Raw genomic sequence first — 22,704 nt, 5'->3', positions numbered from 1 at the left:
GCCTGGAGCCTGTTTCAGATTCTGTGTCTCCCTCTCTCTCTGACCCTCCCCTGCTCACGCTGTCTCTCTCTCTCTCTCTCAGAAATAAACAAAACATCGGGGCGCCTGGGTGGCTTAGTCGGTTAGGCGTCCGACTTTCGCTTGGGTCATGATCTCGCGGTTCGTGGGTTCGAGCCCCGCGTCGGGCTCTGTGCTGACTGCCGGCTCAGAGCCTGGAGCCTGTTTCAGTCTGTGACTCCCTCTCTCTCTGACCCTCCCCTGCTCACGCTGTCTCTCTCTCTCTCCTAGAAATAAATAAAATATTAAAAAATTTAAAAAAATAACAGACTGCACAGAGCATCAGCAAACTGATAGTTTTGTCCGCGACCCATCCTCTATCTTCTCCGTGACTTCATTATAAAGGTCCACCATGCTGGGGCTCCAGCCCACACTGGGGAAGGAGTAATCCTTACATTGGTCTGCAAGCAGCTGCTAGAACCTGAAAAGTCCATAAAAGGTGGCAGACTGTGCCTGATACTGTCCCGATTTGACTCGTGAATTCACACCCGCATCTAATACATGGGCCGGTTCTCACCAGGCAAAGCCGGTGCCAGTGTCCAGGAGATGAGAGAGGCCATGTCAGGCTCCCAGGACTGCAGAAGCAGACGTGTCTAGCGGTAGGGAAGGGAGCCGGAGGAGCCGGCCAGAAAGGAAGCCTGGGGCCTGAGCTGCCGTGTGAAAGAATTCTGGGTTTATCCAGAAGAGTTACGGGTGGGAGAATGCAACGGTCAGATCTGCGTGTGGGAGGGAGCCCTGCTTGCACCGGGAGCCTGGAGCCTGGGGGAGCGTCGAGGCTCCCGGTGAAGCGGAGGCACCTGAGTCAAAGACACAGGCTTTTCCCGTGCTGCCCCCGGGTCCTCCAGGCTCTACTCCTGAGAAGGTCCACCTTGGTCGGCCGCCTGGCTTATTGCGCTGCAGCTGGAGGCTCAACCAGAGACTGCCTTTTCTGGCAGACAGAGGAGAGGACCAGAGGCAGGTGCCCAGCCCCCCTCCCAGGAATTCTGGATAATTCATGACATAGCGACACCTTTTTGTACCTTCTACCCGGTTAGGGTTCCTAGTCACCGGTGCCGGCCAGGCCCCGTGCCTGCCCCGCTGCTGCTGCTTCCTGGGCTGCTAGCTGGCTTACTCGCCGCCTCACGTACCTACACGGACGGGGAGACGTATGGACAGACAGTCCTCACCGCCCTCCGGCTGGGCGCTCTGTTGCCAGCAAGTAGATGGTAGAGCGGCATTCGAAGTCATTCGCCGCAACTTCTTCCCATGAGGACTCTGCCCTTCTGGCTGCTTGTTCCTTAACTGCTTTGGGGATCAGCTTTCAAGCCTGTAAAATGGGAATAAACACCACCAGCCGGGCATCCTACTGTCCTGGAGGCCATGAGCCAGAACCTATTGGGGACACGGCTCATGCCCCCCCTAGTGGTCAGATTGAGCTGCGATCCCAAATGGGTTGAAGGAACACAGACGGAAAAGGGTAGGCGCTTAGAAGGGACAGAGGACGCAATTCGACGACTTCTGATCGATGTTGTTGTTAATGTTTATTCATTTTTGAGACAGCGTGCGCAGGGGAGGGGCAGACAGAGAGGGGGACAGAGGATCTCAAGCGGGCTCTGCACGCTGACAGCAGCGAGCCTGATGCGGGGCTCAGACTCAGGAACCCCAAGATCATGCCCTGAGCTGAAGCCAGGTGCTCAAGCGACTGAGCCACCCAGGCGCCCCTGGAAGATTCTGATTTTATGTAGCTAACGTGTCATGAGAAATTTTGCTTTGAGATTCTCAGCAAAAACGCAGGCATCCGACGAGTGTTTGGGTTTTATGTTTTGGAGCCTCCCGCTGAACTGTGAAGTCTTCTAAACCCTGCCCGTTTCCCTTGGAGATGATACCGTATAGGACAATCTCAGACCGTGTTAGTTAGAGGGGACAGATTTGCTTATTTTACGGAAAGGATTTTCGCCTGCTTATTCCTTGATCTGCCAAAAATCCGTGCCTTTCTGATTAGTATTTGTGACTCAGTTGGTAGAAACTGTGGCATCCCAAATTCACGGGCAGCCCACCCCCCACACAGCTAACCTCTTCCCCTTGGAAGGTGCTCTCCTCCCTCAGAGGAGTGTGGGGCCATTCCGGGAGGTGCAGGTGGCAGAGCCAGGGCCCTGGGGGTTCCTGAGGACCTCCCTCCGGGTCAGGAGACATGCAGTCTCCAGCCTGAGGTCCCCCTCCCTGACCCAAGCCTCCTCTCCAGTGCAGGTGACAGAAGACTCCCACCTCTTTCCCCAGATCACAGAGATGGAGACACTGGCTTTGAGTCTGTCATCGTTCATAGTGACCCAGAGTAGTGTGTCTGCGTGTTGGAGCCCCTGGAGCGGCTGTCTGGGTGAGGCTGGAGGGCCATGCGAGCCGGGAGCTCAAGTGAGCTTTTTCCTGGCCAGCGGTGGGGGGCCCGAGGCTAGCTGCGAGTCTCTGGCTGCCCCGAGCAGGCTCTTGGTTACTGCTGCACAGAGGGACACAAGCCTCATTGCACGGGCTCCCTGGAGAAGGGCGGCGACCTGCCCTATTTAGGGACCTCTTCGCTGATCTTGAACCCCCTAAATAGCAACAGAACACGCAGTGGATATTAACAACGATAAGGGAGAAAAGGATGTTTCTTGGGTCCTAGTATTCGCCAGACCCTGTGCAGGGAGCTTTGGTTATGTTCGTTGCCCACAAAAATTCTTAGGAGGAGATATTCCATTTTCCCTCCCTTAGAGATGAAGACACAGACGCCCCGAGGGGTTATGGGCCTGAGGTCACGTGGCTGGAAATGTAGGATTTGGGGTCAGGGCTGCAGCCCAGGCGAAAGGCCAGGCTGAGCAGAATTTGAGGTGAGGCTGGCGGCGGCGTGAAGGCCTCCCCTGCCGCGTGGAAGGGCCCCTCCCGCTAAGCAGGTGCACCTTGCTTCAGACAACGCTCCTTGTCTTCCTCTTGCTCTCGCTTCTCCGCTGCCCCCCGGGGGAGCAAGGATCTGATCCCGGAGGGCAGGGGGCCCCCAGCATTCCGCCTCACCAGCACCTGGCTGTGCGAAGTGAAATGCCGGGTGACTATTTCTTTCCCTTTCTCCCCTCATCTGGCCCCGCAGGATCATCCACGGAGGTTCGCTGAGCACTGTGATAGCCACCACTGATTTTGTTCGCTTGTCTTAGTTAATTTATTTATTTTGAGAGAGAGAGAGAGAGAGCACAAGCAGGGGAGGGACAGACAGGGAGAGAGAGAGAATCCCAAGCAGTCTTCACAGTATCAGCGAGGAGCCCGACATGAGGCTCCAACCCATGAACCGTGAGGTCATGACCTGACCCCAAACCAAGACTCCGACACGACCCTGCGAGCCCCCCAGGCGCCCCGGCATCGCCCCGTCCCATGATGGCATACAACAGTGCCGATGCGGGCTTTTCAGGCACCGTGAGCATTGCCTTCAAGAGGTCTCCTCCTTGCCCGGGTCCACCTTGGTGGTGAGCTGGTGTGGAGTTATTCCATGGGTTATGCTGGAAAATAAGGGCCCGTGGAGCCATCCCGATTGCAAAGAGGACTTTCTCCTTTCGCTCTTCCCGTGGGCCAATCTCAGGTGCAAGGACAAGGTGACAAGCTTGAAGATGGATTATGTGTTCAAACATACACATAAGCTACACGGGTGCTGGTGAGCTACGCTTGGCCACCTCGGACTTAGGGAACAGCAACCGACGTGCCTGTAAATACTGAGTCAGTCTGCGGGTAATTACGGGCCCACTGAACCGACCATTCCCGACCTTTAATTAGCCTCTTCCTTAACACGGACATGCACATGGATGTACTTGGTCTTTACCACAGTCCTGGGAGGCAGGCTCTTCCATCTCCGATTTGAGAAACGGGGACGCTGAGGTGAACACACAGCCAGCGGGTGACAAAGCCAGGGTCACACGCAGGCGGTATGGCCTCCTCCCCAAAGCCACTTTCTCTGCAACTAGCGCTCTCTCCCTGTGCCTCTGAAGGACGCACAGGAATGGGGAGGACACAGTCCCCGTTTCCAAGGAGGGGAAACAAGACGTATGGGTCAGGGTTCCCCAGAGAGAGGTGTGTGTGTGGATATACACACATGAAAAGTATTAAATTAATACATTAATCAATACAGCTATTATATAGTATTAATCGGTGGGTGGATGGGTAGGCAGGTTTACTTCAAGGACTTGGCCTATGCAGCTGTGAGGACGGGCACGCCCCCCACCCACAGGGCAGGCCGTCAGGGCTGGAAGCCCGGCGAGGGACTCAAGCTGCAGTGCTCTCCCCCGGGGAAGCCTTGGTCTTGCTCGCCAGGCCCTCCGGCGGCTCCGATCACCGAAGGCCATCACCTTTGCTTACGCTGTACAGTCACTCCTAGATCAGTGTAGACTGAATAACTGGGGATCACAGCCCTAGTCGAGCTGGCCCGGGAAACTCACCGTCTCACAGGGAAGGCGTGTTTACTCATGGACAAGGGCAGCTCGCTGCGGCAGGGACAGCGGCTCAGCCGGCCGCCCTCTCACCCCGGGGCCCGCCGGACCGGGGGAGGGGGGCTGGGAGACAACCTGTGCTTGCGTTTGTGGGCTTTTGGCCAAAATGTAGTATACGTTTCCTCCCTGGGAAAAGGGCAAGAAACAAGAGGAGCCAGACCGGCACAGACGCCGGGGGCGGCGAGCGGCAGCGGCCGGCGGGGGCTGCGGCTTCCAGCGACGCCAAGCACAGGATGGCGCACGGCCTGGGTTTGCTTCACAGCTTCTTTCTCTCCTTGCCCCGTATCTTGGCCCTTGGAGTGGAACCCCAGGACCCCCGCGCTGCAGGGACACCGCACGCGCGCGCACACACACACACACACACACACACACACAGCATAGAACCTTCCAGCGCTTTCTCGGGTCCCAGCCCACGAGTAGCCACCCTGCATTGCTCTCATAGCCCGGCTTCCTCCACTCGGTGGTGAGGCTGGAGGCGATGGTCAGTGGGGATGAGGTGGCCATCCAGGAAAATGTAGTTGAAATTAAACCCCTTCCCAGCCGGCCGCGCATGGGTAGATGCCAGAGGCCCACTGCTCCCAAAGCCTACGGCCGCCTTCGTGCCTAATGCTTACAGGTCATTAAAAACTAAAAGCAACCTTATCCTGACAGTAGCTAGATCTTCAGGCTCCTGTGAGACCCTGCTGTTAGCATCCAGAAGTTCCTTGGAAATGAACTTCATCTCTACCCCCTGCCCCCCCCCCCAAACTTGAAAGGGGAGAGTCAGTGTCTCCCCACATCCCCAGGGCAGCTCTTTCTGCCCTCAGGTCCTGTCCTGGTGCCTTAATAAAATCACCTTTCTGCACCGGAGACGCCTCAAGAATGCCTTCTTCGCCATTTGCTCACAAACCGCACGGCCTCATTTCCTCACTGGCGCAGGAGGAAGAGGGGCATTTCTCCCTCGCGAAGCCCCGAAGGCAGCACGGCCACCTCTTTGCCGACGCCTCCGGTGAAGCCATTGGGATTTTGCCCCCGCGGGTTTGTGCCCATCTTCCAGACCGGGCGCAGAGGATGACGTCCCCCAGGCGGAGGGCAGCACCCGCCCCTGGAGATCCTTAAGAATGTTCTTTCAGACTGTTCGGGGTGGGAGGCGATGTTCAAGGACAGAGGAGCCTCCGTTAGTTACGCCACAGCCCGTAACACCCGTCCCGCTCTGTGCGGGGCCCAGCGCTAGTCGTAAAGAGGCTCAAGAAGAGGAGGGCGATGCGGAGAACAAGCGATGTAGACACGGCTAAATGTCCTCACAGCCTGCAGCCCGCTGGTAAACACCTGAGGCGGGCTCCCGTCCCCGGGAGCTCCCCACTGTTTACTGGTAAAGCTTTGCTAGAGGGAAGAGCAACCGTGGCTTCGTGCTGACTGGGCCTCTGCGATCACCAAGGTCTTCTTTAAAACATGAAACATCTTTCTGGAAACTTCCCTGGTCTGTACCTCCCCAGGTCTCAAGTATATAACCAATTGTTCATAATCCCAGAGCGGCTCTTTCTGCCCACAGTCCTGTCCCCGCGCTTTAATGAAACCATCTTTGGGGTGTCTGGCTGGCTCCATTGGTGAAGCGTCCAACTTCCCGTCAGGTCATGAGCTCATGGCTCATGAGTCCGAGCCCCGCGTCCAGCTCTGTGCTGACAGCTCCGAGCCTGGAGCCTGCGTCAGATGCTGTGTCTCCCTCTCTCTCTGTCTCTCTGTCTCTCAAAAATAAATAAACATTAAAGAAATTTTAAAAAAACGTCTTTTCTCACTGAAGACTTCTCAAGAAGTATGTGGAATTTAAGAAACACAACATAGGGAAAGGGAAGGGAAAATAAAATAAAAACAGAGAGGGAGACAAACCCTTAGAGGCTCTTATGTACAGAGAACAAACTGAGGGTTGCTGGTGAGGTGGGGGTGGGGGGAGGGGCAAAATGGGGGGCGGGCATCAAGGGGGGCCCTTGTTGGGATGAGCCCTGGGTGTGATACATGAGGGATGAATCCCTGGGTCCACTCCTGAAATCGATACTATGCTGTGTGTCAACCAACTTGAATTTAAAGAAATAAATTAAAAAAGAAACTCTTCCTTGGCCGTTGACTCCTAACCTCAACACTTTCCACATCAGAGGGGAGACTGTGGCCAGACTGCGTGCGTCATGTCTCCCCTCTCAACCCCTCCTCGCGCCCAAAGGGCAGAAGTGGGCTCGTTGCTTTGACAACAGTAAAGGGAATCTAGACATTCCCAGAAACAGCTCTGGCTCCAGGTAGACAGACCGGAAACGTCTCCCCGAGCTGGTTTTCCCAGAAGCCTGGGGCACAACTCACTCTGTACTCTTTGCTGTTCCAGCCACTTGGTCCCCGGTGAAGTGACACAGGTGCAAGTCCCCGTAAGGCTCCTCCCCTCCAGGCCGGGAGGCAGGGACCCCAAGCTGCCTTGGGGGCAGACTCCATCTCCTGTCCATCTCGTTTCCCTTCTTACTCCAGTGTCCTTCTCTGATGGCGGAGAGGCCAGGGGTAGAAGCTCATTGCGCATAAAGCTTCAAGAAGGAGTTATGTATCCTGGATAGACAGTGACTGCAGTCAGCCGGGCGGGGAGCATCATGAAATCTTAACACCCAACTCAGAAAAAGGGGCCAGATTGAGTGTGGGAGGCTTACTGTGTAACTACGGGGTGTTAGGTCATGGAAGCAAAAATCACCTTCCACCGACTGCAAACAATTCAGGAAATCTGTGTCTGATGTTAATGGCATTATCATCATCATCATCATCATCATTATTATTATTTACAGAGGGAAAGCAGGAGCTCGGGAGAGGGGCCGAGGGAGAAAGAGAGAGAATCTTAAGCAGACCCCACACTCAGTGCAGAGCCCGACACAGGGCTTAATCTCACGACCCTGGGATCATGACCTGAGCCAAAATCAAGAGTCGGACACTCCAACACCTGAGCCACCCAGGCGCCCCAATGACCTTGTTTGGAACTAAAGTCACACACGTCACCATATATTTTTCTTTTGTTTGTTAACTCACTGCTCCAAGTTCTGCCTTTAAGCTTTGCTCCCAAATGCTCCCTCATCTGCTAATGGGTAATGCTTCTTCCACATGATCTCATATATTTCCAAGTCTCCAAGAATATGGGAGGAGGTTTGGAGGGGTTGGGGGGCCAGGACTCTGGGTTCCAGGGTTGAGGGTGTTTCGGGAACAGATACCGAGGAGGAAACCCTGGCAGGCACCTACCACCCTTGAAAGCTAGCCCGTTTCTCCTGAGCCCAGAACCAAGCCCCCTACCTGCTGGTGTGGGGCAGGCAGCAGCAGCAGGCTTTCACTCCGGGCCCCCATTCCCAGAGTGGCCAAGAGCAGCCTCTGAAACACCAATCCACTCTTGATTCTCAAAAGTAGAGATCCTTGCCTGCTGGGGGAAAATGTAGCTGTTCCTTTAAAAAGAAGTTGCAGGGGCACCTGGGTGGCTCAGGTGACTGAGCATCTGACTTTTGATCTCAGCTCAAGTCTTGATCTCAGGGTTGTGAGTTCAAGTCCCTTGCTGGGCTCTGCCCTGGGTGTGAAGTGTACTTAAAAAATAAAAGTTTTGGGGCGCCTGGGTGGCTCAGTCGGTTAGGAGTCCGCCTTTGGCTCAGGTCACCATCTCACAGTTCCTGGGTTGGAGCCCCACATCGGGCTCTGTGCTGACAGCTCAGAGCCTGGAGCTGCTTCGGATTCTGTGTCTCCCTCTCTCTCTGCCCCTCCTTCACTCATGCTCTCTCTGTCTCTCAAAAATAAATAAACATAAAAAAAAGGAAAAAGAAACATGCAAAATTAATTTTAATAATATACGTAACCCAAGATATCCAAAATATCATTTTGACATGTAATAATATAACGATTATTAAGTGATTTTACCATATGGCTGTAAGTCTTAGAAATGCGGTGTACGGGTCACTTACAAACACGTCAATTCCTACACTAAATTTCCAGTGTTCCAAGAGGAAAGGTGCGTCCGCCAAAATACAGTGTTTAACGGTAAGTTATTCCACACTGCTTCCGTTTCTTAATACAAATTAACTAAAATTAAATACAATTTAAAATTCTGGTCCTCAAGCACACCAGCCACATTTGAAGTTCAATAGGCACGAGCTACGGGCTGCGGCTGCCGTAGGGGGCTGGGCGAGTCTCTACGGCCAAGTTCAAATGCCGCGCCTGACCTCCAGCCGGACGGAGGCGGGGCTCCGCGCAGACGCGCCTTCAGCGCAGGCCAACGGCGGGCGCTGCAGTTCCGGACGTCTTCACTAGGGGGCGGCAGGGCGCACGCGTTCACGCGCTCCGGACCCGCGCCCAACCCGGAAGCGGAATCCCACGGCTCGGCGCAGTTCCTCCGCTGTCCCCGCCCCCCGGCCCGCCCCCTGCCCTGGGGTCCCGGAGCGTGCGGCGCGGCGGGGTGGGCGGGGCAGCGGGGCCACGGCCTCCGCGGAGCCGGTGAGGGAGGAGCGGCGAGCGGCCCCCGACGGCACGCTGCGCCCGGCGCGCGTGCCGGCCTCCTCTCCGATGATCCAGAAGTCTCGCCCGGCGCTGCTGCAGCCTCAGGATGTGGGCGACGGCGTGGACACGCTTGTGGTAAACCGCGGGGTGGGGGGCGCCGGCTCGGCCGGGGCGGCGGCCTCGGGGCCGGTCCGCTGGGGACGGGGTGACTGAGGGAGCTGAACAGGGTGCGGCGGGGGGGGGGGGAGGGAGCTCGCCGCCGAGCGGGACCCGGGGGGAGTGGGCGAACCGCCGGGGTCTCGGGGGAGTCGGCGAGAGTGCCCGTGCGACCCCGAACGACGTGCGGGCGCTGCTTGTGAGTGGGACCCCTGGAGTGGCGGGGGGAGGGCGCTCGGGCAGGCGTGTGGCCGTCGCCGAGACCGCTGGGGCGGCGGGCGCGGCTCGGGCGGGACCTCAGCCCCGGGTTCCCCGCCGGGCCGGGGGGCCCGGCACAGGCGCGGCGGGCGGGGCCGCGGGCCACGCCCCCTGCCTCTGGATTGGCCGCCGGCCGGGCCGCCGGGCCGCCATTGGCGGAGGCGGAGGCGGGGCTGGCGGAGGGGGAGGGGAGGCGGCGGGCGGTGTGCGCCTGCGGGCGGTTTCAACGCGCGCGCGCTGCCGGCGGGGTGCGGAGGTGTTTTCGTTTGTTTAATCCCTGAAAGGGCTGCGGCTGTGGCTCTGCAGATTTCCTCCCGCTCTGGCCTCGAGATCTGAGCTGGATTTAGTGTTTTGAAGGGGAGTAAATTGCTTGGGGAACTTGTTTAGCAACTGTTTAGGTGCTTCGTTCCTTTGTGTGCTGTGTGCCACGTGGTGGTTTTTGCCCTGGTTCCCGAAAAAAACAAAGTTTTAGTCCTCGTTTTTACCTTGAATAACTTTGGGCTCTTAAGGGGGAACAAAATCAAACATGCTTTCAGAGAATGTGTCTAGGACAGTATCTTAAGCCTATTCAAATGAGAAGTGTAAATGCTGTTTGTTTTTTAAGTCTTTGGGGTTTTTTGAATGTTTATTTTTGAAAGAGGGCGAATGTGAGTGGGGTGGGGGCAGGGCGGGGAGACGGGGACGGAGACTGAAGCGGTGCCCGCAGAACCAGATGCAGGGATCGAACTCAGGAACTGTGAGGTCATGACCTGAGCTAGTCAGACTCTCAATAGACAGAGCCGCCCAGGCGCCCCCAATTCTGTTTTTTTTTTTTTTTAATGATGCTATTCTGTGTGTGCGTGTGTATTTTAATTATTAGGGAATAGTCTGTACCGCTGGCATATATTTAGCATCTGCCGTGCGCTAATGATCCTGGAAAATTACAAAGTTAAAAAGTTGCGGGCTCTATTGTTTATTCAACAAATACTTAACAAACCAATACGATCTCCAAGCATGTGCTGTGAAATTAAAGACATAGAATAGTTCCCGCAGTGAGAGGGAGGGAGCAGGCTCGGGAAAGACCGCAGCCTGAAGACACGTCCGGACAGTCCCCGCGAGAGAGAGCACGGGGGAAGTCGCAGAGAGCCGAGGCTGTGATCACACGGTCATTCCCACGGCCTTACTGCAGCGAGGGCTGGGGGGGCCCGGGCCCGGCCTGCAGAGCCCACTGAGCATTGTCCTGCGGTGCTGTGCTCAGGAGAGCCAAATGCAGGTTTCCTGTGGATGACGTCATTCGGTCATTTTTCTCTGTTGGGCCCCATTTTGACTGTGCCCCAGGGCTCGGTGGTCAGGGGTGGACGTACCGTCCTGAACCGGACAGCTAGTGGCCTCTTCTGTCTGAGACCCAAGGGAGACGGGCTCAGGTGCAGTGGAAGTATTGAGCATGAATCCCGGGGTGGGGGTGGGGGGGTGTTTCGGGCTTCCCCTCCGTGGGGAGGCCTGAGCAGAGCCCCCCCTCGGGGAAGGAATCCGATGTGGGAGGAGCTAGGGTGGGATTTTCAGAGGCTGCAGGCAGGCCGCGAACCCCCTTGGACTGCGCGGTGGGCTGCGCGGTGGGCGAGAGGGAGGAGGCTGAGAACACAGGCCTGAGAGCAACGCAGGGGCCCCAGACGCACGGCCGGCCTTGTCGGCCCAGCCAGCGGCTGCAGGCCCTGCGGCCTAGGACACGTTCACAACCTCTGTGGGCTCCGGTTCCGTCTGCAAAATGGCTTTAAATATCTAGCTTGTGAAAGTGCTCTGAGATCCTGAGGGGCTGTGTGTAGAGCCTCACCCAGCGCCGCTCCGGGGGCTCAGGGGAGGGTGGGCTAGTAGGGTGGGGCTGTGACTGCCAAGGAGACCCTGGGGTGGATCCGAGGGGACAGGCTCTGGGGACAGGAGGGCCGGCAGCAGGACTCCGTCATGACGCAGCAGGTACAGTTGACGGGATTTTGGAGCGATGGTGGGGTTCCCAGCTGATGGCCGAGAAAGAATTCCCGAGACATCTTCAGTGCAGAAAGGTGACATTATTAAAGCACAGGGACAGCTCTTGGGGACAAGGGCCCGTGGACAGGAAGAGCTGCCCCCAGACTGTAAGGAGAGACTGATTCAATATGTGGGTAAGAGTTGGGGGAGGTCGAGTCAGGGAGAAGTTTCCAAAGGGACTTTCATATGGTAAAGAAGACTCTGGATCCTGGAGGCCTAGCTGTTGTGAAGCTAAGGTGGTTTTTCCTCTTAGCAAAGCGTTAACCGTGTTAAGACAGCAGGGAGCTCCTGGAGAAATGTCTTCCTCGGGCTGCCTCCAGTGTGACGGCGGCTGCAGGAAATGTAATTCTGTCTGCCATTTCCCTGTGTGCTTGCCCGGGAGTCTTCTGTGTCTCCCAGACTTGCTGCTGGGATGTGGGCAGCTGTTGACTGGGTTTCCATTTTGGAGTGTGACCTGGAGATGCTGGGGGGGCGGGGGGGGCTGGGCAGGCCTTGGGCGGTGGCTTGGTGGCCCTGAGGGGCTGTGGCTGGGCGCGATAAGGGGAACCGCCGAAGTCCCCGCTGAGGGAAAGGAGCAGCCTGCGACGGACACGGAGGCCCAGACCTAGAGGCAGCCAGCTGTTGGACATGCACCGCAGAGGCCGAGTAAGGGAAGGCCGGGGGGGGCAGGGGGGGGAGAGGGAGGCTTGAGCGGCACCATCTTTAGCCGGATGGTGGCAAGTTGTGAGGGCTGAGGGGTGACCAGCCAAGAGGGAGGGGAGGTGGTGTGGCATCGGGCCGGGGAGATGGGGGCTGGGAAGCCTTGCAGCCGGCCGAGTGGAGGGTGTAGGGGAGGGAAGGGACTGCCAGCTTACATCTGTCCGAGGGAGCCGGGCGCCCCTCCGCGGGACGGGGGACGGCCGATGGCCGGGGACACACTGGTGAGGTGTGCGCGTTTTGCCTCGGTGTCTGTGTCGGCGGGCTAATTCCATCACCCCTTTGGTACTTCGCAATCCGTTTGAACAGCATGATAACCTCCAGTATTTATTATCTGAGCTTACTTAGCCTCTTAAGTGGGTTCAGTTATCCTTGGAGACTTGCTGGTCTGGTAGAAATGTGCTGGGGCGATCGCTTTCCCCTGTGCGACAGGTAACCGCAGGCCACACTCAGTTTTGTTCCAGGCCGGTGGCTCTGTGTGTGTGACTGGCAGCCTTGCCCTCGCAGTGTGTTAGGACCACCGGGTGCCATTTGTTAAAAGAAACAATAGTGCAAGTGCCCTTTAAGGAGGAGAGCAGATCTTTTTATAAGTGCCTCTTTACAGCCGTTTGTGATCAAGTGGGCTGTGAGGCAAGCTCTGCACCCGTAGCGTGTGGGGCTCGGATGGAAGTACATGTAGTCTTTGCCCCTCCTGGTGGGGCCTCCAGACTAGCCCGTGGGTGCGACTGTCCTGGTTTGAAGGACAGCCACCAAACCCAGGGCTGGCTGCGTCCCCCGCACTGTCTCCTGGTCTCATCAGGTTGCAGGGAGATGCGTGGGCGGGAGAGAAAGGGAAAGCTTTCAGCTAAGGGAGTTCGTAGGTTTTACAGGAAGTGGTGCATGTTTTGCGTTTAAGCTGAGCTTGTGTTTTCACTTCTTTGTCTTGCTCCTCTAAATACCTACAGGTCTGATAACTGAGGGGCAGCGGCCGAACCAAGGTCGCCAGCCTCTCTAGGTTCAGCCGCTCCCCTTCAGTTGATTTCGCTTTATGGAGATGAGGCGATGGCCAATACCTGTCTCTCGCCGAGACGGAGGGGGCGGTGTGGTTGGTGGCCTCGTTCACTCTTCCCTTCCGTGAAGGGGGAGGGTAACAGAGCCCCCGCAGGCCTCCCCCCCGAGGCCCCTGGCGGCAGAGTGTGACGCAGCCTTCTGTGGCCCGCAGCTGCATCCGGTGATCAAAGCCTTCCTGTGTGGCTCCATCAGCGGGACCTGCTCCACCCTCCTGTTCCAGCCGCTAGACCTCCTCAAAACCCGCATGCAGACCCTCCAGCCCTCAGCCCACGGGTATGGCCCCCCCGCCCGGGACATCTCCCTGGGCTCTGCCCTGGGACATTCGCGTTGTATACTGTGCGGGCCGGCAGTGTGGGTGGTTTTCCGGAAATAATGCACGTCTGAAGTGCCCGTTATGCCCCGTATCGGGCTCTGCGCCCGTGTCAAAGGGGAGGGCGTCCTTACGGTGTGAACGGACCGATGACGACAGGGACACGGCGGAACTCAGAGTCACTGCAAGGGGTGCTGCCGAGACTCCCGAGCCGCCTAGGGAAGAAGGCCTGCAGAGCGGCCTGTGGGCGGGAAGCTCTCTGGTGAGGACGGGGTCTCAGCAGTCCCTTCCCTTCCGCGCCCCGTGTGCCCTCAGGTCCAGGCGCGTCGGGGTGCTGGCTCTGCTCCGGACGGTGGTGCGCACGGAGAGCGTGCTGGGCCTGTGGAGCGGGATGTCCGCCGTAAGCCGCCCCCGGGTCTCCTCTTGCCCCTTTGCTTTAGCGGCCCGCGCCTCACACGCCCTCTCTAGTCAGGACAGGTGGGCGGCGCGGCGGGGGGACCCCCACGGCCTGTTGGTGTCCTGCTGCTGCCTGCTCGGCGGGGGGGGGGGGGGGGGGGGGGTGCAGGGGTACCTGAGCCCGTGGGGAGGGGCAGGTCTAGAAGAGATGCAGCTGTGCCCCCGGTGAGCAGCATGTCCGTGCCCTTGCCCTTGCCCGTGCCCTTCAGCGCCCGCAGGCCGCACACCTGCATCTCCTTACCCGCTGGCCTTTTCTCACCCTAGGCGCTAATTTGCCGGAAGTGCCAGGGAATTAACGCCCGCCCTGGCCCGCATAGCCCTCTACCCGACAGGGGATGACAGTTGGTACTTAAGAATCTCACTCACCCTCCTCAGACGGAGGGGTAACGGGGAGGCGCCCCACAGGATTCCCAGAATTCCCCAGAAGGATTGAGTGCCCCGGGCAGCAGTGGGTGAGGTCACACCCTTGGTTAGCTGCCTTCTCTCCCGTCTCACTACCCCCTTCTTACCGGTGTTCCCTCCAAACCTTCAGTCAACTACTGGCTTGCAAATCATGGTCTTGTTTTGGGAAAATCCAGCTGAGATATCTTACTGGGCAGCCTCTGACTTCCTTCCTCCCTGACCTCGCCTGCAGTCCATCGTGCGGTGTGTCCCGGGCATTGGCATCTACTTCGGCACCCTCTACTCCTTGAAGCAGTACTTCCTGCGAGGCCATCCACCGACCGCCCTGGAGTCCGTCATCCTGGGGGTGGGCTCGCGCTCGGTTGCGGGGGTCTGTGTGTCACCCATCACTGTGATCAAGACGCGTTATGAGGTGAGTCCGACTACTTTAGGCCTTCAGGGTGGGTACCCAGAGGCACTGGGCTGTCGTCAAGTGGCCACGGGGTGTTCTCCTGGTTTAGGATGTGAAATAGAGGCTGCTGGGGTCGGAGAACCCAAGCCACGTGTGAACCAGAGCCCCCGGTGCCCTGGTGACGCCGCCTACGGGGAAGTCGTGTTGGCTCTTCGCTGCAGCCCGGGGCCGCGCTGCCAGCCTCCGGTCCTGTGCTTCCTCTGCAGAGCGGCAGGTATGGCTACGGGAGCATCTACGCAGCCCTGAGGAGCATCTACCGCAGTGAGGGGCACCGGGGGCTCTTCAGTGGCCTGACAGCAACGCTTCTGCGTGATGCACCCTTTTCTGGAATCTACCTGATGTTTTACAACCAGACCAAAAACATCATGACCCACGGTAGGGACACAGGGAGGTGTGGTGGGAAGAGAGCTCCGTGACCTCAGACCCTCACTGCTTTCTGTGCTGTGTGACACTGTTTGGTGTTCTTAGCAACTCCAGATTCTTCGCAGAGTTTTAGGAACTGAGTCGTGTGGGTGCCGTGTCAGGCACGGGGCCGGGTGCTAGGATGCGGTGGTGGTCAGGACAGACTTGGTCCCTGCCCTCTCGAGTTTACAGGCTCTTACGGCAGAGGACTGGCTGGTAGTGAGTACTCAAGTTCTTGAGAGGGGTAGGCGGTGGAATAAGGCGTGTTTTGCGGAAGTCCTGCAATAATAATTTGCACATTTGCCTGATCTTTATTTAGATTGCTGGGTCCTGCCCAGGGCCTCCTAAATCAGTAGCCTTGGGATAAGCCCTGGGAGTCTATTTCTCAGGATCTGTTTCTCAGGAAGCACTTGATGGGATTCTTATCAGACAAACTTGGAAATGCCAGTAGGTTGGGAGCTGGAAGGGAAGTCTCATTTCCACCTCCATTGCTGTGTTCCTCGTAGAAAGTGGATTTGAGCCTCTGTTGGGGTGGAGGGAACGGTGTCGCAGCTCAGGCATTCTGGCACACCCACCCCATCAGGAAGCTGGCTCATTTGGATGTGACAGGGACACAGTCAGTGGGCGGTGAACACTCAGCCAAGCAGAGCCAGGTGCCGAGAGAAACACGTCCTGTGGCATGAGCCTGTGTTCAGTAAATGGTCTCTGGATGATTCGAGAAAGGCAGTCAGCCAAGGTCACGGAAGTGGGAAAGCCCGCCTGCCGCCAGCACGACAGCAGTGATCAAGTGCAGTTGGGGTGCTTTGGGACGCCTGCTGCTCCGCCCAAGGCACCGGGACAGGTGACAGTGTGGGGCCTCGGCCTTAATTTTACCATAGAAAGTTAGGGCAGTGAAGGAGCAGCGATATACACGTGTGACCTCTCGGTGTTTGTAATTGTTTATTCCGTCAGTTTAAGAGCAAGTTGCAGGAGTGATGCATCTTTACCCGTAAGTACCGCCATGCGTAGTTCCTAAGAACAAAGATGTTCTCATAAATCATCCGCTCAAAGTCAGGAAATTTCACACAGATACAGCTCTTTAGTCTACAGTGACTGTGTGGGAAGCTCATGACGTTGGTTTGACCCACTGTGGGCCGTGCTCGCTTTTTATGCTTGGACAAGATTAGTGTCTTCCCTGAAAACTTATTTTCTCTTTTGTAGTTTGTAAGCACCTCAATGGGAGGATAGTTTGAATCTGTAAACATTCATATAAAACATTCTGTTCCTTTCGTTTGTATGTTTTAGCCACAGCCCGTGATTCTTGCCCGAATGAATTACGATGGCGATAGTTGTAAAGAAGGCGAATTTTTAACTCCCGCTACTCCATCTACACGTAGCGTTCCTTTAAATGTTTACCTCTTAACCTTGTCTGAATCTACCTTCTAACTTTGGGGAAGGATTAGTGGCCAACATAGTAAATACGTGGGGGATGAGGATGAGATTTATCGGTAACTGAATGTTGCCTTTGTCCTATTTCAGACCAGCCGGATGCCGTCCTTATTCCCGTAGTAAATTTCGGCTGCGGGCTCTTTGCTGGGGTTCTGGCCTCCCTGGTAACCCAGCCTGCGGATGTTATCAAAACTCACATGCAGCTCTCCCCGATGAGATTTCGCTGGATTGGCCAGGCGGTGACCTTCATTTTCAAAGTAAGGTTGCAGAGTAAATATTGGTTCCTGTTGGGGTTCACGGCTCTCTCTAGAGTGGTAGCTGGTGTCCTTTACACATTTGAGTCACCTGGGGAGCTTTATAAGAGTCCCCACCACTGGAGGCGGTTCAGTTGGTTAAGTGTCCGACTCTTGATTTTGGCTCAGGTCAGGTTCATGAGTTTCAGCATGGAGCCTGCTTGGGATTCTCTCCCTCTGTGCCCCTCCCTGTCTTGTATGCTCTCTCTCTCTCTCTTTCTCCCTCCTGCTCTCTCTATGTCTCAAAATAAACTAAAAAAGTCCTCACTTCTCGATCATAATCTGGGCTGATTATATCTGAATGTCTGGAGGCAGGTGAAGCCTGGATCAGTAAAGTTCCCTAATGATTCCATGGTGTGGCCAAGGTTGAAACCACTGCTAAAAACCGATGGTGGGGGTGGGGGGGACCTCACTACATTAGGACAGCCAGTTCTATTTGTTAAACTTGGCAGATTGCTGGGCTCCACCCCAGACGTACTGAATCAGGTGAGTAGGGAGGGCCTGGTCATCCGATCCAGGACCTAGGAGCAACCAGGGTCCAAAAAAAACCCCCACCAGCACATCATTTTGTTTGTAGTAGAAACTTGCTCTAACACAAATGGACCAAAGTTTGTTGAAGGCAAAGGTGCTGAGTTGGTCCTTTGCAAGCGTGGAGAGCTGTCACACACCAGATGCTCTTGTTCAAGGTCAGTGTGTCCCTGTATATTTTCCTGTTGGCGTCCATTTCTCCGCGTGGCAGAGGACACACGTAAACACACGCGTCAGGCATCTGCCTCACCCTGGGCATAAGCACATATTCGTGAATCTGATCATATTCTCACACCACTTGGGTCACCTGCTTTCCTATCCTCTGTACCTAAAATTCTCAACTTTGAAAAATATGTTCCCCAGGATGTATGAAAATGGCAGGAATGGTAATAATGGGAGTGAAAAAGCGGCCCAGGTTACGGAGGCGTGAGAAGTAACAGGTGTTTTGTCTTTAATTCTTATATTACGAAATTATGGAAAGATGCTCCCGCCAGGCAGACAAATCACCGAAAAAGGCCCCTTTCCCTCTAGCCTGGAGCCAGGGCCCAGGGCTTGTGCAGACCGTGACCTGGGTCGCAGCCGCCCGCTGGGACCTGGGGCCGCTGAGCTGCGCGAGCTGTACAGCTGTGTGCAGCAGCCCTGGAGGAAGACTTTGAGCTAAGAAACACATTCCCACGGACAAAGCAAGAGAGGTTAGCAGCTATGCCAAAACTTGTTTTTCAAGTTCATTGTCTCCTTGGATCGCTGTTCTTACTTTTGGCATTGACCACACAAGTCTGAAAACTAAGACTCAACAACGGGGTCAGAGAGACCCCCCCCCCCTTGTGCTACAGGCGTGCGTTGTATTTGCTACTTTGCTTCTGGAGTGTTGATGTTCGTTCTCCCCATAGGATTATGGGCTGCGTGGCTTCTTCCAAGGCGGCGTCCCCCGGGCCCTCCGCAGAACTCTGATGGCAGCGATGGCATGGACAGTCTACGAGGAGATGATGGCCAAGATGGGCCTGAAGTCCTGACCGACGGGACTGGGGACAGATGGACTCCGCTGCCTGGCCTGGCTCGCGCCAAGGGCTGCTTGTCTCACTGTCCTGGAGTTGGACGGAGTCCTGTCTGGACAGCCAGGCGGACGTGTCACCTGCGGTTAGCCCTGTCTCAGTGGAGAATAGATGGGCCTGACTCGAAGCTTCAGGATCTCCCGCAGGAGGCGTCACTGGGGACTTAGGAGCAGGGTCTGCACGGCCGGCAAGACCACTTCAAAAGGTGTTTCTGGAGAGAGCTCGGTCAGGGGCCCCGCTTCAGCGCCACCTCCACCTGGCTGCCTGGTTGGGTCTGTCCTCGGGCAAGGATTCGCACCGCCGGGGAAGCTGTGGGCTGGCGCTGTGGGGGAGGAGGGCCAGCGGGGGACGCTGGTCTGCGGAGAAGGGTCCCTGTCACCAGGCTGAAGTCTGTGTGGGCTGCTGGGAGGAGGAGGGGAAAAAAGGCGTCATTACTTAACCGGTTCCTTGATCACCCGAAGGGCCTCTGAAGAAGTGGGAAAGTGGCTTCTTAGCTTCTAAGTGTCCAAATAACGTTTTTCTGTTCTCGGCCCCCTCCCTGTTTTAATTCTCAAGTGTTCTGGCATTTTTGTCTGCAGCTAAAACTCACATAAATAAAGTGAAGCACTTTAGCACTGAAAACTGTTTGGAAAGCCTCCATAGTGTCCCCTGTGTTCTAAAGTAACCAAATCAGTCTAAGGCTCTTGGCCCATAGAGGTCCTTCAACCTAAACATCTTTTAAAAAGCTGGATTTCTCACGTCGTACAATCCCCTCACTTCAAATAAACCAATCGGTGATTTTTAGTAACTTTGCTGAGTGGCTCAGTCATCACCACGAATCCGTTTCAGGACACATCCATACCCCAAGAAGAGCTCCGATTTAAACGTAGACCTCATTCTGAGCCCCAGCCGTTGGCAGCCACTTTCCGTCCATGACTTCCCTTTACTGCGTGCTTCCGATGCACACATCGTACAATTTGTAGTCTCTTGCCTCTGGCTTCTTTCACTTAGCGTAATGCTTTCGAGGTTCATCCATGTGGCATGTTCAGTGCTGTCCTTTTTTGTGTGTGTGGCCAAGTAATATTGTATTACTCATCGCTTGATAACTACTTGAATTGTTTCCACTTTGGAGCTCTTAGGAAAAACACCACCATGAAGATTCACCTACAAGTGTTTGTGTGGGCCAGGGTGGTGATGGCTCTTTTATTTTTTCTAATGTTTATTTATTTTTGCGAGGAGAGACAGAGTGCCAGCAAGGGAAGGGCAGAGACAGAGAGAGAGAGAGAGAGAGAGGGAGACACAGAATCTGAAGCAAGCTCCAGGCTCCGAGCTGTCAGCACAGAGCCCGACGCGGGGCTCAAACTCAGTGGACCGTGAGCTCATGACCTGAGCCGAGGTTGGACGCTTAACCGACTGAGCCCCCCAAGCGCCCCTCCTTGCTCTTGTGTAAGTAGGTGCCTAGGAGTAGAACTGCTGAATCACGCAGTGACTGTGTTTAACCTTATGAGAACCTTCCAGACTGGAGACTGCCCTCCATTCCCGCCAGCAGCGCAGAAGCATTCCGATTCCACACGTGTTACTGTTTGTTTTATTTATTATGGCCACTCGAGTTGGGTACCCGGGTTTTTCCATCAACTTTCCAGCTTCGGAAAGAGCCATAAGTTTATCCAAACAGCAGAAAGAAGAAGTTTGGTCTCCTGGTCAAGAATGTGGGCTGTGACCCAGGTGGCCCAGATGGCAAGCTTCGTTCTCTGCTTATTTAGACACAATTTGCAGTGGTTTCTGGAAAGTGGGGGGTTGGGATACTTCCCGGCCCCTAGGGCGAAGGTGAGGGTTAATGGAGCAGATGTCTCTGGCTCACTGGTCATTTCCTAGGGCTGCCCTAAGGGACCGGAAATTGGGTAGCCTCTGGCAGAAATCTATTCTCTACATTCTGGAGCCTAGGAGTCTTGAAATCAAAGTGTCATATTTTTTCTGCAGGCTCCAGGGGAGGATAGTTGTGCCTTCTGGTGGTTGCTGGCAATTCTTGACACTCAGCACTCCAATCTGCCTCCCTCTCCACAAAGCCTCCCGTCCGTCTGTCTCTGTGTCCAAATTTCTTTGAAGGACACAAGTAACCGGATTCGGGCACACCCTACTCTAGAAGGACCTCAACTTGATTACATCTGCAGAGGCCCATCATCAGATAAGGTCACGGTCATAGGAACACAATTCAACCTGTGACACACAGAGATTTCATTGTAAGTTTATATTTTAGGTTTTAAGTCAAGATGTCCTATTCAAGGGGCGCCTGGGGGGCTCAGATAAGCGTCCGACTTCAGCTCATGTCCTGATCTCACAGTTCGTGGGTTCGAGCCCCGTGTCAGGCTCTGTGCTGACTGACAGCTCAGAGACTGGAGCCTGCTTTGGATTTGGTGTTTTCTCTCTGCCCCACCCCCACCTTGTGCTCTCTTTCGCTCTCAAAAACAAATAAATGTTAAAAAAAAAGATGTCCCATTGAAAATAATGGAGGGGTATGAGAGAGGGCAGAGGAGGATCCTAATCTCAGTGACACTGAAGCCACCACTGCTTAGTGACCCTGTGCTGGGGAAAGTAGGTCACATAGGACTGGAAATGGGTGCTGGGACAGGAATGGAGAGCAGGCCAGTCACCACAGCCAATGGGGACAGTGTCTGCCTCCTAAGAGCTTAGGCCCTGAGTTAGGGTGTTCAGGTCATCTTTGACCCTCATCTTGGGCCAGAGGAGCCTAACTTGTCAGTGCGGCCCCAGCCAAGAGCCCTGGAGGAGAGGGGCAGAGATGAGGCCCAGGGGTATAGGCTTCACCCCCGTGTGCTCACCTGACACCTGGCTGGTGAGTTTTGCCCACCAGAGCCCCCTTCCACACTCATTTGTTCTTTTGGGGCAACTAAGATTGGAGAAACAGTCTAATTTTCTCTAACGTGGGGTAAAACTGGAATCTGCCCTTAACGCTGATTCCAGAGGGAAGTAGCCCTGGATAGCTGCATATCCAGGCCCAAGAATTTGTTCTTCCTCTCCTGCAGTCTGTCACAGCTCCTAAAGTCTGAGTCTCAGCGGGCTCTGGAAACACTGCCCGGTGCCTTTTTAAGTTGACTTGCTCTTGGCTGCCTCAGACTTAAAGCCAGTTATTTAGAGGCAGAGCTTTATGGAAGTAGACACTCAATCTGGCCACCGCAGATGAGGCCTAGCAAGGCGTGGGCGGAAAGGACAGGAGCGGAGCCTTCAAGCTGATGTTACATTCAGTTTCTAGAAATCCATTAAAAATATTTGTCACAAGAGCAGAGCAGGTGGTAGTCACTCCCATCACTGAGATGAAATGATGATCAGGATTTTGCCTCTCGTCTTTCCACTTTCCCCTTTATGAATGCCGATTCCGGATATCACACTATTCACCCTTCTGTAGTTCATCTCTCAAAATCTGCAGCTCTAAACACAGTGGACGTTTTTTCTTACATAACTACAATGTTATTATCCCACCAGGAAAATGCTAACGAATTTTGTTGCATATCATCCAACACCCAGCCCATATTCACATTTCCAACGATCTCAGAAAGGATATTTTTAGGGGCACCTGGCTGGCTTGGTGGGTGGAGCTAGTGACTCTCAGTCTCCAGAGTTTGAGCCTCACAGTTGGTGTAGAGTTTACTGAAAACTCACATCTTTTTATTTTAAAGCTTATTTTGAGAGAGAGCACACCTGAGTGTGTGTGTGATTGTGGGAGGGGCAGAGAGGGGGAGAGAAAATCCCAAGCCGACCCCAAGCTGTTAGCACGGAGCCCCATGCAAGGCTCAATCTCAGCAATCATGACCTTGTGACCTGAGCAGAAATCAAGAGCCTGGAGGCTTGACCAACTGAACCACGCAGGTGCCCCCCAAATAAAATCTTTCTTAAAAGAGCTTTTACAGTTGGCTTACTAGGATCAGGATGCAAACAAGGTCCTGAGTTTCCTTCACCAGATCTGCCACAGGGTAAGTAATCTGGAGGCAAATCACAATTAGGGTGAACTCCTGAGGACCCCGTCCAGTGGGGGAACCGAGCAGCCGGGACACTGACCGGCAGTTGCCAAGCTGAGGCCTGTCCCCCAAGGCCATGTGCCTCCCAAGACTCATGCTGGCTTCAAATTCTCAAGCCTCAACCTTCTTCACCTCTCCCTCTCCAGTGAAAGCTGGCTCAGTGCAGTAGCTTCTAGGTGTTATTTCGGCGTCCAAGTGAAGCC

The 22,704-nt window shown here is 55.3% G+C and overlaps 1 protein-coding gene across 2 annotated transcripts; it reads left to right on the top strand.

Moving 5' to 3' along the window:
- The first annotated feature begins 8,945 nt into the window (after nucleotides 1-8,945).
- Nucleotides 8,946-19,117, top strand: SLC25A38 (solute carrier family 25 member 38). Of its 2 annotated transcripts, none has more exons than XM_039237190.1 (7): nucleotides 8,946-9,143; nucleotides 13,321-13,442; nucleotides 13,795-13,879; nucleotides 14,570-14,749; nucleotides 14,995-15,163; nucleotides 16,709-16,875; nucleotides 18,330-19,117. In XM_039237190.1, the coding sequence occupies exons 1-7, from the start codon at nucleotides 9,075-9,077 to the stop codon at nucleotides 18,450-18,452; spliced, it is 915 nt and encodes a 304-aa protein (XP_039093121.1). In that variant the 5' UTR covers nucleotides 8,946-9,074; the 3' UTR covers nucleotides 18,453-19,117. The 2 variants fall into 2 exon arrangements, with proteins under 2 accessions (XP_039093121.1, XP_039093122.1); XM_039237191.1 differs by lacking the exon at nucleotides 8,946-9,143 and adding an exon at nucleotides 11,935-12,068.
- Nucleotides 19,118-22,704: the final 3,587 nt, after the last annotated feature.

The sequence above is a fragment of the Hyaena hyaena genome, unplaced genomic scaffold (genome assembly GCF_003009895.1).
Source record: "Hyaena hyaena isolate Hyena2069 unplaced genomic scaffold, ASM300989v1 scaffold_121, whole genome shotgun sequence".
Lineage (NCBI taxonomy): Eukaryota > Metazoa > Chordata > Mammalia > Carnivora > Hyaenidae > Hyaena > Hyaena hyaena.
The sequence above is the reverse complement of the archived record's forward strand: the minus strand, read 5'-3'. Positions and strand labels throughout refer to the sequence as shown.

Bases quoted from the DNA above. Each gene is read 5' to 3' on its own strand.
- SLC25A38 (XM_039237190.1), top strand. From the start codon at position 9,075: ATGATCCAGAAGTCTCGCCCGGCGCTGCTGCAGCCTCAGGATGTGGGC. The intron at 13,880-14,569 runs GTAAGCCGCCCC...CCTCGCCTGCAG, and splicing joins TGTGGAGCGGGATGTCCGCC to TCCATCGTGCGGTGTGTCCC. The intron at 16,876-18,329 runs GTAAGGTTGCAG...TTCTCCCCATAG, and splicing joins CGGTGACCTTCATTTTCAAA to GATTATGGGCTGCGTGGCTT.